The 14,322-nt window shown below is 52.2% G+C and overlaps 1 protein-coding gene across 2 annotated transcripts in view; it reads left to right on the top strand.

Annotated features, from left to right (window-relative positions):
- Positions 1 to 14,322, top strand: part of LOC115203621 (multiple epidermal growth factor-like domains protein 11) — a gene marked incomplete at its 5' end in the record, with an annotated part of 61,209 nt that overhangs the window by 40,240 nt on the left and 6,647 nt on the right. The window contains 4 exon segments of one of the 2 annotated variants that reach the window (XM_029768463.1): positions 12 to 140; positions 723 to 959; positions 2,888 to 3,009; positions 3,888 to 3,957. In XM_029768463.1, the coding sequence (XP_029624323.1) occupies positions 12 to 140; positions 723 to 959; positions 2,888 to 3,009; positions 3,888 to 3,957 (558 nt within the window). 2 annotated transcript variants of the gene reach the window in all.

The following is a 14,322-nucleotide window of genomic DNA, read 5'->3' as shown; positions in this document are numbered from 1 at the left end:
GTTCCTCTCAGAGTGTCGTCCCGGTACGTTTGGCTACGGCTGTCAGCAGCTGTGTGTGTGTATGAACAACGCCACCTGTGACTATGTGACTGGAACCTGCTACTGCAGCATCGGATACAAAGGCATCCGCTGTGACCAGGGTCAGTGTGTGTATGTGTATGTGTATGTGTGTGTGTGTGTGTGTGTGTGTGTGTGTGTGTGTGTGTGTCTGTCTGTCTGTCTGTCTATGTGTGTGTGTGTGTGTGTGTGTGTGTGTGTGTGTGTTTATTACGGTATGTATTCGATCCAGGTCTGGTGTTTATTACAGTATGTATTCGATCCAGGTCTGGTGTTTATTACAGTATGTATTCGATCCAGGTCTGGTGTTTATTACAGTATGTATTCGATCCAGGTCTGGTGTTTATTACAGTATGTATTCGATCCAGGTCTGGTGTTTATTACAGTATGTATTCGATCCAGGTCTGGTGTTTATTACAGTATGTATTCGATCCAGGTCTGGTGTTTATTACAGTATGTATTCGATCCAGGTCTGGTGTTTATTACAGTATGTATTCGATCCAGGTCTGGTGTTTATTACAGTATGTATTCGATCCAGTTCTGGTGTTTATTACAGTATGTATTCGATCCAGGTCTGGTGTTTCTGTGTGTATTAATGATGATCTGTGTTTGTGTTAACGTTTGTGTGTTTATATAAATATGTCCCCCCCCCCTCTCTATTCCAGCTGCCCTGATGATGGAGGAGCTGAATCCTTACACTAAGATCAGCCCGGCCTTGGCATCAGAGCGCCAGTCAGCGGGGGCTGTCATGGGCATCATCTTCCTCCTCCTCTTCATCATGACCGTGTTGGGGGTGGTGGTGTGGTGGCGGCATCACCAGAGAGAGAAAGGAGGGCAGCACATGCCCAGTGTGTCCTACAGCCCTGCCCTGAGGATCAGCAGTCAGGGTTACTCCCTCTCTGGTGAGACGCTCCGGACTGCACCACTTAGTCACGTTAACTAAGTCAGTCAGGGTCACTCCCTCTCTGGTGAGATGCTCCGGACTGTACCACTTAGTCACGTTAACTAAGTCAGTCAGGGTCACTCCCTCTCTGGTGAGATGCTCCGGACTGCACCACTTAGTCACGTTAACTAAGTCAGTCAGGGTCACTCCCTCTCTGGTGAGACGCTCCGGACTGTACCACTTAGTCACGTTAACTAAGTCAGTCAGGGTCACTCCCTCTCTGGTGAGACGCTCCGGACTGCACCACTTAGTCACGTTAACTAAGTCAGTCAGGGTCACTCCCTCTCTGGTGAGACGCTCCGGACTGTACCACTTAGTCACGTTAACTAAGTCAGTCAGGGTCACTCCCTCTCTGGTGAGACGCTCCGGACTGTACCACTTAGTCACGTTAACTAAGTCAGTCAGGGTCACTCCCTCTCTGGTGAGACGCTCCGGACTGTACCACTTAGTCACGTTAACTAAGTCAGTCAGGGTCACTCCCTCTCTGGTGAGACGCTCCGGACTGTACCACTTAGTCACGTTAACTAAGTCAGTCAGGGTCACTCCCTCTCTGGTGAGACGCTCCGGACTGTACCACTTAGTCACGTTAACTAAGTCAGTCAGGGTCACTCCCTCTCTGGTGAGACGCTCCGGACTGTACCACTTAGTCACGTTAACTAAGTCAGTCAGGGGTTTACAAATGTTTACTATAGTGTTGTTAAGACTTTATCCAAAGGACTGTGTCTTTACAGTGTGGACTCTCTCCACAGGACTGTGTCTTTACAGTGTGGACTCTCTCCACAGGACTGTGACTTTACAGTGTGGACTCTCTCCACAGGACTGTGTCTTTACAGTGTGGATTCTCTCCACAGGACTGTGTCTTTACAGTGTGGACTCTCTTCACAGGACTGTGTCTTTACAGTGTGGACTCTCTCCACAGGACTGTGTCTTTACAGTGTGGACTCTCTCCACAGGACTGTGTCTTTACAGTGTGGACTCTCTTCACAGGACTGTGTCTTTATAGTGTGGACTCTCTCCACAGGACTGTGTCTTTACAGTGTGGACTCTCTTCACAGGACTGTGTCTTTACAGTGTGGACACTCTCCACAGCACTGTCTCTTTACAGTGTGGACTCTCTCCACAGCACTCGGGGGTGATCTGACTGAAATCGGGGGTGATCTAACTAAATTTGGGGGTGATCTAACTAAATTCAGGGGTGATCCAACTAAATTCAGGGGTGATTGTAAGGGCTGTCTTCAGGAATGGTCCAAGGTGCAGCGGAGTTAGTGTTCATGATTTAATAAAAAAAAAGATCACTGGAACACTACAAAACAAGAAAATACCGACAGCTCAACAGTACTGACAGCATAACACACTGAACAGAAACAATTACCCACAACCCCAAGGAAAAACACACACTACTATATAGGACTCCCAATCAAAGGCAACTCAACACACCTGCCTTCAATTGGGAGTCCAACCCCAATTAACTAACACATAACACAAAACTTCTGCCACGTCCTGACCAAAACTAATACAATTACGCCCTCTGCTGGTCAGGACGTGACAGTGATCTAACTAAATTCGGGGTGATCTAACTAAATTCGGGGGTGATCTAACTAAATTCAGGGGTGATCTAACTAAATTCAGGGGTGATCTAACTGAACTCTCTTTCCAGCTAGATCCTCCTCTCTCTTGCTGTTTTTGTTCTCAGCAAACTCAGCTTTCTGATGAAACCTCTGTTTTTAACAGCTTTGTATTGAACATTTCCTGATGGAGCTGTGTGTTTTTGATTTTGCTTGCGTGCTCGCCCATGTGACTGTGAGTGTGTGTGTACAGTCCTATGCTATAAGCTGATGTTTCCGTGGTGAGCAGGGCTTCAGTGTACAGGCTTGTTCTCCTCTCTAGACTCATCTCCTACCAACAGCAACATCAGTCGTTGTTTCACTAACCCCTCCTACCACACTCTGGGAGCATGTACCTACGCTGGCCACTACGCCAAGCCTGAAAAGAAGACCAGAAGGGCCAAGGTGGGTGGCAACGAACCTTAACTGTATTTATGCTGAGTACATACAGGCAACTGTCAAAATAAAGAAAACAACATAAAAATGTCTTAATAGTTTTCACCACGAGCAGACAGGACAGCTTCAATGCACCTTGGCATAGATTCTGGAACTCTATTGGAGGGATGTGACACCAGTCTTCCACCAGAAATTCAATCGTTTGGTGTTTTGTTGATGGTGGTGGAAAACACTGTCTCAGGCGCCGCTCCACAATCTCCCAGAAGTGTTCAGTTGGGTTGAGATCTGGTGACTGAAATGGCCATGTCATATGGTTTACATCGTTTTCATGCTCATCAAACCATTCAGTGACCAATCGTGACATGTGTATGGGGCATTGTCATTGTATGGAGAAGCAAAAAGCTACCATTACTATGTTAATTGCTTCATTACATCAGCAACCACACCTGTGTGGAAGCACCTGCTTTCAATATACTTTGTATCTCTCATTCAAGTGTTTTCATTATTCTGGCAGTTACATGTACATTGGCATTCTCCAAAAAATATGTGTCTTTTATTTGTCAGTTATTTGTCAGTAGCAGCTACTCTACCTGTGGTCCTCATTAGCTGTTCCACGTGTAGCAGCTACTCTTCCTGTGGTCCTCATTAGCTGTTCCACGTGTAGCAGCTACTCTTCCTGTGGTCCTCATTAGCTGTTCCACGTGCAGCAGCTACTCTTCCTGTGGTCCTCATTAGCTGTTCCACGTGCAGCAGCTACTCTACCTGTGGTCCTCATTAGCTGTTCCACGTGCAGCAGCTACTCTACCTGTGGTCCTCATTAGCTGTTCCACGTGTAGCAGCTACTCTTCCTGTGGTCCTCAGTCTGTCTGTATGTGTTTCCTTCCCAGGTGAAGGACAAGAGGTTAAACAGGAATAGTGCTCCAGAGTGGACAGCCTACTATAACCTCGATGAACTGGGTATGTCTGATGACTCCCTTATAAACCCATTGTAAATACAAATCGATTTGGGATTGTTTAGTTTCCTCTAGAACATAGTCTAATGAATCTGTCCCTTTAACATCTCTGTAGGTGTGTACCGTGTAGACAGGCTCTTAATCTGTCCCTTTAACATCTCTGTAGGTGTGTACCGTGTAGACAGGCTCTTAATCTGTCCCTTTAACATCTCTATAGGTGTGTACCGTGTAGACAGGCTCCTAATCTGTCCCTTTAACATCTATGTAGGTGTGTACCGTGTAGACAGGCTCTTAATCTGTCCCTTTAACATCTCTATAGGTGTGTACCGTGTAGACAGGCTCCTAATCTGTCCCTTTAACATCTATGTAGGTGTGTACCGTGTAGACAGGCTCTTAATCTGTCCCTTTAACATCTCTGTAGGTGTGTACCGTGTAGACAGGCTCTTAATCTGTCCCTTTAACATCTCTGTAGGTGTGTACCGTGTAGACAGGCTCTTAATCTGTCCCTTTAACATCTCTGTAGGTGTGTACCGTGTAGACAGGCTCTTAATCTGTCCCTTTAACATCTCTGTAGGTGTGTACCGTGTAGACAGGCTCTTAATCTGTCCCTTTAACATCTCTGTAGGTGTGTACCGTGTAGACAGGCTCTTAATCTGTCCCTTTAACATCTCTGTAGGTGTGTACCGTGTAGACAGGCTCTTAACCTGTCCCTTTAACATCTCTGTAGGTGTGTACCGTGTAGACAGGCTCTTAATCTGTCCCTTTAACATCTCTGTAGGTGTGTACCGTGTAGACAGGCTCTTAATCTGTCCCTTTAATCTGTGTGACTGCATGTGTGCTGTGCGTGTGTTTGTGTCAGAGGGAGAAGCGGAGGGAGTAGCGGAGGGAGTAGCGAGGGAGTAGCGGAGCGAGTAGCGGAGGGAGTAGCGGAGGGAGTAGCAGAGGGAGTAGCGGAGGGAGTAGCGGAGGGAGAAGCGGAGGGAGAAGCGGAGGGAGTAGCGGTGTGAGTAGCGGAGGGAGGAGGGTGTAGCAAAGCGAGTAGCGGAGGGAGTAGCGGAGGGAGAAGCGGAGCGAGTAGCGGAGCGAGTAGCGGAGGGAGTAGCGGAGGGAGAAGCGGAGGGAGTAGCGGAGCGAGTAGCGGAGGGAGTAGCGGAGGGAGGAGGGTGTAGCAAAGCGAGTAGCGGAGGGACTAGCGGAGGGAGAAGCGGAGCGAGTAGCGGAGCGAGTAGCGGAGGGAGTAGCGGAGCGAGTAGCAGAGGGAGTAGTGGAGCGAGAAGCAGAGCGAGAAGCGGAGCGAGAAGCGGAGGGAGTAGCGGAGCGAGCGCGTAGCGGAGGGAGTAGCGGAGCGAGTAGCGGAGGGAATAGCGGAGCGAGTAGCGGAGCGAGTAGCGAAGGGAGTAGCGGAGGGTGTAGCGGAGCGAGAAGAAGAGGGAGTAGCGGAGCGCGAAGCGGAGCGAGAAGCGGAGGGAGTAGCGGAGGGAGTAGCAGAGCGAGTAGCGGAGCGAGTAGCGGAGGGAGTAGCGGAGGGAGTAGCGGAGGGAGAAGCGGAGGGAGTAGTGGAGGGAAAAGCGGAGCGAGTAGCGGAGGGAGTAGCGGAGGGAGAAGCGGAGGGAGTAGCGGAGGGAGTAGCGGAGGGAGGAGGGAGTAGCGGAGCGAGTAGCGGAGGGAGAAGCAGAGGGAGAAGCAGAGGGAGTAGCGGAGGGAGTAGCGGAGGGAGAAGCGGAGGGAGAAGCGGAGCGAGTAGCGGAGGGAGTAGCGGAGGGAGGAGGGAGTAGCGGCGCGAGTAGCGGAGGGAGAAGCGGAGGGAGTAGCGGAGGGAGTAGCGGAGGGAGAAGCGGAGGGAGTAGCGGAGGGAGAAGCGGAGCGAGTAGCGGAGGGAGTAGCGGAGGGAGGAGGGAGTAGCGGAGCGAGTAGCGGAGGGAGTAGCGGAGCGAGTAGCGGAGGGAGAAGCGGAGGGAGTAGCGGAGGGAGAAGCGGAGGGAGTAGCGGAGGGAGTAGCGGAGGGAGAAGCGGAGGGAGTAGCGGAGGGAGAAGCGGAGCGAGTAGCGGAGGGAGAAGCGGAGGGAGTAGCGGAGGGAGTAGCGGAGGGAGAAGCGGAGGGAGTAGCGGAGGGAGAAGCGGAGCGAGTAGCGGAGGGAGTAGCGGAGGGAGGAGGGAGTAGCGGAGCGAGTAGCGGAGGGAGGAGGGAGTAGCGGAGCGAGTAGCGGAAGGAGAAGCGGAGGGAGTAGCGGAGGGAGTAGCGGAGGGAGAAGCGAAGGGAGTAGCGGAGGGAGAAGCGGAGGGAGTAGCGGAGGGAGTAGCGGAGGGAGAAGCGGAGGGAGAAGCGGAGGGAGTAGCGGAGCGAGTAGCGGAGGGAGTAGCGGAGGGAGGAGGGTGTAGCAAAGCGAGTAGCGGAGGGACTAGCGGAGGGAGAAGCGGAGCGAGTAGCGGAGCGAGTAGCGGAGCGAGTAGCAGAGGGAGTAGTGGAGCGAGAAGCAGAGCGAGAAGCGGAGGGAGTAGCGGAGCGAGCGCGTAGCGGAGGGAGTAGCGGAGCGAGTAGCGGAGGGAATAGCGGAGCGAGTAGCGAAGGGAGTAGCGGAGGGTGTAGCGGAGCGAGAAGAAGAGGGAGTAGCGGAGCGCGAAGCGGAGCGAGAAGCGGAGCGAGTAGCGGAGGGAGTAGCAGAGCGAGTAGCGGAGGGAGAAGCGGAGGGAGTAGCGGAGGGAGTAGCGGAGGGAGAAGCGGAGGGAGTAGTGGAGGGAAAAGCGGAGCGAGTAGCGGAGGGAGTAGCGGAGGGAGAAGCGGAGGGAGAAGCGGAGGGAGTAGCGGAGCGAGTAGCGGAGGGAGGAGGGAGTAGCGGAGGGAGAAGCGGAGGGAGTAGCGGAGGGAGTAGCGGAGGGAGAAGCGGAGGGAGTAGCGGAGGGAGAAGCGAAGGGAGTAGCGGAGGGAGAAGCGGAGCGAGTAGCGGAGGGAGTAGCGGAGGGAGAAGCGGAGGGAGTAGCGGATTGAGTAGCGGAGGGAGTAGCGGAGCGAGTAGCGGAGCGAGTAGCGGAGGGAGGAGGGAGTAGCGGAGCGAGTAGCGGAGGGAGAAGCGGAGGGAGTAGCGGAGGGAGAAGCGGAGGGAGTAGCGGAGGGAGTAGCAGAGGGAGAAGCGGAGCGAGTAGCGGAGGGAGGAGGGAGTAGCGGAGCGAGTAGCGGAGGGAGAAGCGGAGGGAGTAGCGGAGGGAGAAGCGGAGGGAGTAGCGGAGCGAGTAGCGGAGGTAGTAGCGGAGGGAATAGCGGAGCGAGTAGCGGAGGGAGTAGCAAAGGGAGTAGCGGGGGAGTAGCGGAGCGTGAAGCAGAGCGAGAAGCGAAGAGAGTAGCGGAGCGAGTAGCGAAGGGAGTAGCGGAGGGTGTAGCGGCGCGAGAAGCGGAGGGAGTAGCGGAGCGAGAAGCGGAGGGAGTAGCGGAGCGAGAAGCGGAGCGAGAAGCGGAGGGAGTAGCGGAGCGAGAAGCGGAGCGAGTAGCGGAGGGAGTAGCGGAGCGAGAAGCGGAGGGAGTAGCGGAGGGAATAGCGGAGGGAGTAGCGGAGGGAATAGCGGAGCAAGTAGCGGAGGGAGTAGCAAAGGGAGTAGCGGAGGGAGTAGCGGAGCAAGAAGCGGAGCGAGAAGCGAAGAGAGTAGCGGAGCGAGTAGCGGAGCGAGTAGCGAAGGGAGTAGCGGAGGGTGTAGCGGCGCGAGAAGCGGAGGGAGTAGCGGAGGGAGTAGCGGAGCGAGAAGCGGAGTGAGAAGCGGAGGGAGTAGTGGAGCGAGAAGCGGAGGTAGTAGCGGAGCGAGTAGCGAGCGAGCGCGTAGCGGAGGGAGAAGCGGAGGGAGTAGCGGAGCGAGTAGCGGAGGGAGAAGCGAAGCGAGTAGCGGAGCGAGTAGCGGAGCGAGAAGCGGAGGGAGTAGCGGAGGGAGTAGCGAGCGAGTAGCGGAGCGAGTAGCGAAGGGAGAAGCGAAGCGAGTAGCGGAGCGAGTAGCGGAGCGAGAAGCGGAGGGAGTAGTGGAGGGAGTAGCGAGCGAGTAGCGGAGCGAGAAGCGGAGCGAGTAGCGGAGGGAGTAGCGAGTAGCGGAGGGAGTAGCGGAGGGAGTAGCGGAGCGAGAAGCGGAGCGAGAAGCGAAGCGAGTAACGGAGGGAGTAGCGAGCGAGTAGCGGAGCGAGAAGCGGAGCGAGTAGCGGAGGGAGTAGCGAGTAGCGGAGGGAGTAGCGGAGGGAGTAGCGGAGCGAGAAGCGGAGCGAGAAGCGAAGCGAGTAACGGAGGGAGGAGGGGAGGGAGTAGCGGAGGGAGAAGCGGAGGGAGTAGCGGAGGGAGAAGCGGAGGGAGTAGCGGAGGGAGTAGCGGAGGGAGTAGCGGAGGGAGAAGCGGAGGGAGTAGCGGAGCGAGTAGCGGAGGGAGTAGCGGAGGGAGAAGCGGAGCGAGTAGCGGAGGGAGTAGCGGAGGGAATAGCGGAGCGAGTAGCGGAGGGAGTAGCAAAGGGAGTAGCGGAGGGAGTAGCGGAGCGTGAAGCGGAGGGAGTAGCGGAGCAAGAAGCGGAGCGAGAAGCGAAGAGAGTAGCGGAGCGAGTAGCGAAGGGAGTAGCGGAGGGTGTAGCGGCGCGAGAAGCGGAGGGAGTAGCGGAGCGAGAAGCGGAGCGAGTAGCGGAGGGAGAAGCGGAGGGAGTAGTGGAGCGCGTAGCGGAGGGAGAAGCGGAGGGAGTAGCGGAGCGAGTAGCGGAGCGAGTAGCGAAGTGAGAAGCGAAGCGAGTAGCGGAGCGAGTAGTGGAGCGAGAAGCGGAGGGAGTAGCGGAGGGAGTAGCGGAGCGAGAAGCGGAGCGAGTAGCGGAGGGAGTAGCGAGTAGCGGAGGGAGTAGCGAGCGAGTAGCGGAGGGAGTAGCGAGCGAGTAGGGGAGCGAATAGTGGAGGGAGTAGCGGAGTGAGTAGCAGAGGGAGTAGCGAGTAGCGGAGGGAGCAGAGGGAGTAGCGAGTGAGTAGCGGAGCGAGAAGCGGAGGGAGTAGCGGAGTGAGTAGCGGAGGGAGTAGCGAGTAGCGGAGGGAGTAGCGAGTAGCGGAGGGAGTTGCGAATAGCGGAGGGAGTAGCGAGCGAGTAGCGGATTGAGTAGCGGAGGGAGTAGTGAGTAGCGGAGGGAGTAGCGAGTAGCGGAGGGAGTAGCGAGCGAGTAGCGGAGGGAGTAGCGGAGGGAGTAGCGGAGGGAGTAGCGGAGGAAGTAGCGGAGGAAGTAGCGGAGGGAGTAGCGAAGGGAGTAGCGGAGGGCGAAGCGGAGGGAGTAGCGGAGCGAGAAGCGGAGCGAGAAGCGGAGGGAGTAGTGGAGCGAGAAACGGAGGGAGTAGCGGAGCGAGTAGCGAGCGAGCGCGTAGCGGAGGGAGAAGCGGAGGGAGTAGCGGAGCGAGTAGCGGAGGGATAAGCGAAGCGAGTAACGGAGCGAGTAGCGGAGCGAGAAGCGGAGGGAGTAGCGGAGGGAGTAGCGAGCGAGTAGCGGAGCGAGTAGCGGAGGGAGAAGCGAAGCGAGTAGCGGAGCGAGAAGCGGAGGGAGTAGCGGAGGGAGTAGCGAGCGAGTAGCGGAGCGAGAAGCGGAGCGAGTAGCGGAGGGAGTAGCGAGTAGCGGAGGGAGTAGCGAGCGAGTAGGGGAGCGAATAGCGGAGGGAGTAGCGGAGTGAGTAGCAGAGGGAGTAGCGATTAGCGGAGGGAGAAGCAGAGGGAGTAGCGAGTGAGTAGCGGAGCGAGAAGCGGAGGGAGTAGCGGAGTGAGTAGCGGAGGGAGTAGCGAGTAGCGGAGGGAGTAGCGAGTAGCGGAGGGAGTTGCGAATAGCGGAGGGAGTAGCGAGCGAGTAGCGGATTGAGTAGCGGAGGGAGTAGTGAGTAGCGGAGGGAGTAGCGAGTAGCGGAGGGAGTAGCGAGTAGCGGAGGGAGTAGCGAGTAGCGGAGGGAGAAGCGGAGGGAGTAGCGGAGGGAGAAGCGGAGGGAGTAGCGGAGGGAGAAGCGGAGGGAGTAGCGGAGGGAGTAGCGAAGGGAGTAGCGGAGGGAGTAGCGGAGGGAGAAGCGGAGGGAGTAGCGGAGGGAGAAGCGGAGGGAGTAGCGGAGGGAGTAGCGGAGGGAGTAGCGGAGGGAGTAGCTCAGGGCATGCCTGTCCCAGCATGCATCTGTATAGTCTACTTGTGTGCTGCTATAGCCCCTTGCTTTAGCTACTGTCAATTAGTTCACTAAATATTTTCATAAAGAAACTGATAAAACACACAGGTGTTAAATCAAGGTGACTTACAAAGATGAGAAGGAACCAAGAGCAAGAGAGGGAGTGTGGTGATGTAGTGTCCACAACTAAAGAATCACGTGGAATCTGAAATGACACCTATTCTGAAAGCATGATGGTGTACTGTGTGCACATGCTAACAGAAAGGAATGAGATAGGTAGATAACTATAGTACCAGTCAAAAGTTTGGACACACCTACTCATTCAAGAGTTTTTCTTTATTTTTACTATTTTCTACATTGTTGAATAATAGTGAAGAAATGCAAACTACGAAATAACACATATGGAATCATGTAGTAACCAAAAAAGTGTTAAACAAATCTAAATATATTTTATATTTGAGATTCTTCAAAGTAGACACCCTTTGCCTTGACGACAGTTTTGCACACTCTTGGCATTCTCTCAACCAGCTTCCCCTGGAATGCTTTTCCAACAGTCTTGAAGGAGTTCCCACATATGCTGATCACTTGTTGGCTGCTTTTCCTTCACTCTGCGGTCCAGCTCATCCCAAACTATCTCAATTGGGTTGAGGTCAGGTGATTGTGGAGGCCAGCTGATGCAGCACTCCATCACTCTCCTTCTTGGTAAAATAGCCCTAACACAGCCTGGAGGTGTGTTGGATCATTGTCCTGTTGAAAAACAAATGACAGTCCCACTAAGCGCAAACCAGATGTGATGACATATCGCTGTTTTATCCATACTGGTTAAGTGTGCCTTGAATTTTAAATAAATCACAGACAGTGTCACCAGCAAAGCACCTTCACACCTTCCCGTCCATGCTTCATGGTGGGAACCACACATGCGGAGATCATCCGTTCACCTACTCTGCGTCTCACAAAGACACAGCGGTTGGAACCAAAAATCTTAAATTTGGACACATCAGACCAAAAGACAGATTCTCACTGGTCTAATGTCCATTGCTTGTGTTTCTTGGCACAAACAAGTCTCTTCTTCTTATTGGTGTCCTTTAGTAGTGGTCTCTTTGCAGCAATTCGACCATGAAGGCCTGATTCACGCAGTCTCCTCTGAACAGTTGATGTTGAGACGTGTCTGTTACTGAACTCTGTAAAGCATTTATTTGGGCTGCAATTTCTGAGGCTGGTAACGCTAATGAACTTATCCTCTGCAGCAGAGGTAACGCTGGGTCTTCCTTTCCTGTGGCGGTCCTCATGAGAGCCAGTTTCATCATAGCGCTTGATGGTTTTTGCGACTGCACTTGAAGAAACTTTCAAAGTTCTTGAAATTTTCCAAATTGACTGACCTTCATGTCTTAATGCGTTTGAGCCATTCAGTTGTGTTGTGACAAGGTAGGGGTGGTATACAGAAGATAGCCTTATTTGGTAAAAGACGAAGTCCATATTATGGCAAGAACAGCTCAAATAAGCAAAGAGAAATGAAAGCATCATTACTTTAAGAAGGAAAGAAATTCCACAAATTAACTTTTAACAAGGCACACCTTTTAATTGAAATGCATTTGCCTCATGAAGCTGGTTGAGAGAACGCCAAGTGTGTGCAAAGCTGTCATCAAGGCAAAGGGTTGAAGAATCTAAAATCTAAAATGTATTTTGATTTGTTTAACCCTTTTTTGGTTACTACATGATTCCATATGTGTTATTTCATAGTTTGGATTTCTTCACTATTATTCTACAATGAAAAAAATAGTACAAATATCGAAAAACCCTTGAATGAGTAGGTGTGTCCAAACTTTTGACTGGTACTGTATATATATACACACTGCCCTATCCCACTGGACAAGAGGAATACCTATGTAAGAGTGCTGTTCATTGACTACAGCTCAGCATTCAACACCATAGTACTCTCCAAGCTCATCATCAAGCTGGAGGCCCTGGGTCTCAACCCCGCCCTGTGGAATTGGGTCCTGAACTTTCTGAAGGGCCGCCCCCAGGTGGTGAAGGTAGGAAACAACATCTCCACTTCGTTGACCCTCAACACTGGGGCCCCACAAAGGTGCGTGCTGAGCACCCTCCTGTCTCCCTGTTCACCCATGACTGCGTGGCCAAGCACGCCTCCAACTTGATTACCAACAACGACGAGACGGCCTACAGGGAGGAGGTGAGGGCACTTGGAGTGTGGTGTTAGGAAAACAACCTGTCACTCAACATCAACCAAACAAAGCAGATGATCGTGGACTTCAGGAAACAGCAGAGGGAGCACCCCTTATCCACATCAAAGGGACAGCAGTGGAGAAGGTGGAAAGTTCCTCTGAGTACACATCACAGACAAACTGAAATGGTCCACCCACACTGACAGTGTGGTGAAGAAGGCGCAACAGCACCTCTTCAACCTCAGGAGGCTGAAGAAATTTGGCTTGTCACCCAAAACCCTTCCTGTTCACACTTCCTGTTCACACCGCTACCATCCAGAAGGCGAGGTCAGTACAGGTGCATCGAAGCTGGGACGGAGAGACTGAAGAACAGCTTCTATCTCAAGGCCATGAGGCTGCTGCCTACAGTGCCTTGCTAAAGCATTCATCCCCCTTGGCATTTTTCCTATGTTGTTGCATTACAACCTGTAATTTAAATAGATTTTTATTTGAACTTCATGTAATGGACATACACAAAATAGTCAAATGAAAAAAATGACTTGTTTAAAAAAATGTAAAAAACATTTTAACAGAAAAGTGGTGTGTGCATATGTATTCACCCCCTTTGCTATGAAGCCCCTAAATAAGATCTGATGAAACCAATTAACTTCAGAAGTCATATAATTAGTTAAATAAAGTCCCACTGTGTGCAATCTAAGTGTCACATGATCCGTTACATGATCTCAGTATATATACACCTGTTCTGAAAGGACCCAGAGTCTGCAACACCAGTAAGCAAGGGGCACCACCAATCAAGCGGCACCATGAAGACCAAGGATTTCTCCAAACAGGTCAGGGACAAAGTTGTGGAGAAGTACAGATCAGGGTTGGGTTATAAAAAAATATACGAAACTTTGAACATCCCACGGAGCACCATTAAATCCATTATATAAAAATGGAAAGAATATGGCACCACAACAAACCTGCCAAGAGAGGGCCGCCCACCAAAACTCACAGACCAGGCAAGGAGGGCATTAATCAGAGAGGCAACAAAGAGACCAAAGATTACCCTGAAGGAGCTGCAAAGCTCCACAGCGGAGATTGGAGTATCTGTCCATAGGACCACTTTAAGCCGTACACTCCACAGAGCTGGGCTTTACGGAAGGGTGGCCAGAAAAAAGCCATTGCTTAAAGAAAAAAATAAGCAAACACGTTTGGTTTTCGGCATGTGGGAGACTCTCCAAACATATGGAAGAAGGTACTCTGGTCAGATGAGACTAGAATTGAGCTTTTTGGCCATCAAGGAAAACGCTATGTCTGGCGCAAAACCAACAGCTCACATCACCCCGAGAAAACCATCCCCACAGTGAAGCATGGTGGTGGCAGCATCATGCTGTGAGGATGTTTTTCATCGGCAGGGACTGGGAAACTGGTCAGAATTGAAGGAATGATGGATGGCGCTAAATACAGGGAAATTCTTGAGGGAAACCTGTTTCAGTCTTCCAGAGATTTGAGACTGGGACAGAGGTTCACCTTCCAGCAGGACAAGGACCCTAAGCATACTGCTAAAGCAACACTCGAGTGGTTTAAGGATAAATATTTAAATGTCTTGGAATGGTCTAGTCAAAGCCCAGACCTCAATCCAATTGAGAATCTGTGGTATGACTTAAAGATTGCTGTACACTAGCGGAACCCATCCAACTTGAAGGAGCCGGAGCAGTTTTGCCTTGAAGAATGGGCAAAAATCCCAGTGGCTAGATGTGCTGGTTAAATGGTAGGTCCAGGTAGTCACAACAACAGATGGGTGTTGGTTAAATGGTAGGTCCAGGTAGTCATAACAATAGATGGGTGTTGGTTAAATGGTAGGTCCAGGTAGTCACAACAATAGATGGGTGTTGGTTAAATGGTAGGTCCAGGTAGTCACAACAATAGATGTGTGTTGGTTAAATGGTAGGTCCAGGTAATCACAACAATAGATGGGTGTTGGTTAAATGGTAGGTCCAGGTAGTCACAACAATAGATGGGTGTTGGTTAAATGGTAGGTCCAGGTAGTCACAACAATAGATGGGTGTTGGTTAAATGG

The sequence above is a fragment of the Salmo trutta genome, chromosome 12, assembly GCF_901001165.1.
Source record: "Salmo trutta chromosome 12, fSalTru1.1, whole genome shotgun sequence".
Classification (NCBI taxonomy): domain Eukaryota; kingdom Metazoa; phylum Chordata; class Actinopteri; order Salmoniformes; family Salmonidae; genus Salmo; species Salmo trutta.
Note: the sequence above shows the minus strand (reverse complement) of the source record. Positions and strands in the feature narration are given on the sequence as shown.